This window comes from Chrysochloris asiatica, unplaced genomic scaffold (assembly GCF_000296735.1).
Source record: "Chrysochloris asiatica unplaced genomic scaffold, ChrAsi1.0 scaffold00279, whole genome shotgun sequence".
Lineage (NCBI taxonomy): Eukaryota > Metazoa > Chordata > Mammalia > Afrosoricida > Chrysochloridae > Chrysochloris > Chrysochloris asiatica.
Window position 1 is genome coordinate 2,802,871 of NW_006408797.1, and position 1,529 is coordinate 2,804,399.

General features: G+C 40.0%; 2 protein-coding genes across 2 annotated transcripts in view; both read right to left on the reverse strand.

The window, feature by feature from the left end:
• Window positions 1-390, reverse strand: part of LOC102839288 (olfactory receptor 2M5-like) — a 5,634-nt gene extending 5,244 nt beyond the window's left edge. Inside the window, exon 1 of the mRNA XM_006874479.1 lies at window positions 359-390. Coding sequence (XP_006874541.1) covers window positions 359-390 — 32 coding nt within the window. The remainder of the gene's footprint in view (window positions 1-358) is intronic.
• Window positions 391-457: 67 nt separating this feature from the next.
• Window positions 458-1,529, reverse strand: part of LOC102839660 (mitochondrial import inner membrane translocase subunit Tim17-A-like) — a 6,104-nt gene continuing 5,032 nt past the window's right edge. Inside the window, exon 2 of the mRNA XM_006874480.1 lies at window positions 458-535. Within this exon, the coding sequence (XP_006874542.1) occupies window positions 458-535 (78 nt within the window). The remainder of the gene's footprint in view (window positions 536-1,529) is intronic.

Consider the following 1,529-nt stretch of genomic DNA (forward strand, 5'->3'; position numbering starts at 1 on the left):
TCATGCATTCACTCAACTCTCCATGATGTTTTAGCATAAATATAAGAACTTGTTTCTAAAGCATTTGGAGGATGTTACCAAGTACTTAGGAACCTGGTGGTACAATGGGTAAGCACTTGGCTATTAATGGAATGGTTACTGGGAGAAAAGATCTGGAAATCTACTCCCATGAAAGGCTAGGAAAGTCTATGGGTAGCTGTACTCTATTGCTATGAGTCAGAATCTACTTGACAACAAACAACAATGACATCCATAATAACACAGGATACAGAGCATTACATCTTTTATAACTCTTCTGCTTCTGTGCCCAAGTCTAGGAATACTGGACTTTTTTTTTTTTAATCCAGTATTGGATTACCTTGTGATCATGTGGAGTCCAGTCCTTGCCATCTCTTGAGAATTCTGATTTGTTTAATTTCCCTTTGTATTCAGCTCATCGAGTGAGACATTAGACTTTCTATGTGGCAAATAAACTTTGCTGCTGATGATCTTGGTGAAGTTGACACTGCAGATTTATCTCAGACTCTCGATGTCTCTGACAGTATGATGAAGCAGAGAATAAATATGGAACGGTCAACTGAGGGAGACATTATGGGCTCTCAGGAGACTGTGCTGACTCTCATGGGAGTGTTCTGGCTCGAGCCAGCTTTATTAGGTAATTAGCTAAGGTGTCAGAGGGCACAGCTTGAATTCATCAGTGTGGTGGCTGAGTAAGACTTGATTTGAACCCATACTCACGTTTTCCTTCATGTGTGACATTTGTCAGGTTACAACACCTTGTGTCTGTTTCCTCATATACATTTTGGAGATAATGACAGGCCTTTCTCATAGGGTTGTTGTGAGGGTTACATGAAACAATATCTGTGAATATGTGAACAATATACCTGATTTATGTAGTCCTGGTGTGGTGCTGTGGGTTAATGCACTCAACTGCAATGTTGGTTTGAACCACAAGATTGACGATTCAAGCTCACCAGCAACTCCTCAGAAACCGTATGTAAGGTTGCTATGGGTCAGAACTGACACAATGGCACTTAAAACAATAACAGTACATAATCAGGAAAGGTGTGTGCCAGGGTTGTATTCTTTCACCATACTTATTCAATCTCTATGCTGAGCAAGGACTTCTGGTGTGCTGCTGCTGGTTAATGTGGTAACCAGCCAAGTCAGTTTGGGCCCTAAAGGCCGGCAGTTCCAATTCACCAGCTGCTCCTCAGAAACAGGGTACAGGACCACTATGAGTCAGATCCTAACTCAACAGCACTTAGTAACAACAACAACAACAACAACAATGTTGAGCAAATAATCCGAGAATCTGGATTATATAAAGAAGAACATGGCATCAGGTTTGGAAGAAGAATCATTAACAATATGTGATATGCAGAGATATAACTTGCTTGCTAGAAACAAAGAGGACTTAAACTACTTACTGATGAAGATCAAAGACTGCCTTCAATATGGATTACACCTCAATGTAAATAAAACAAAAATCCTCAAAACTGGACCAATAAGTAACATCATAATAAATG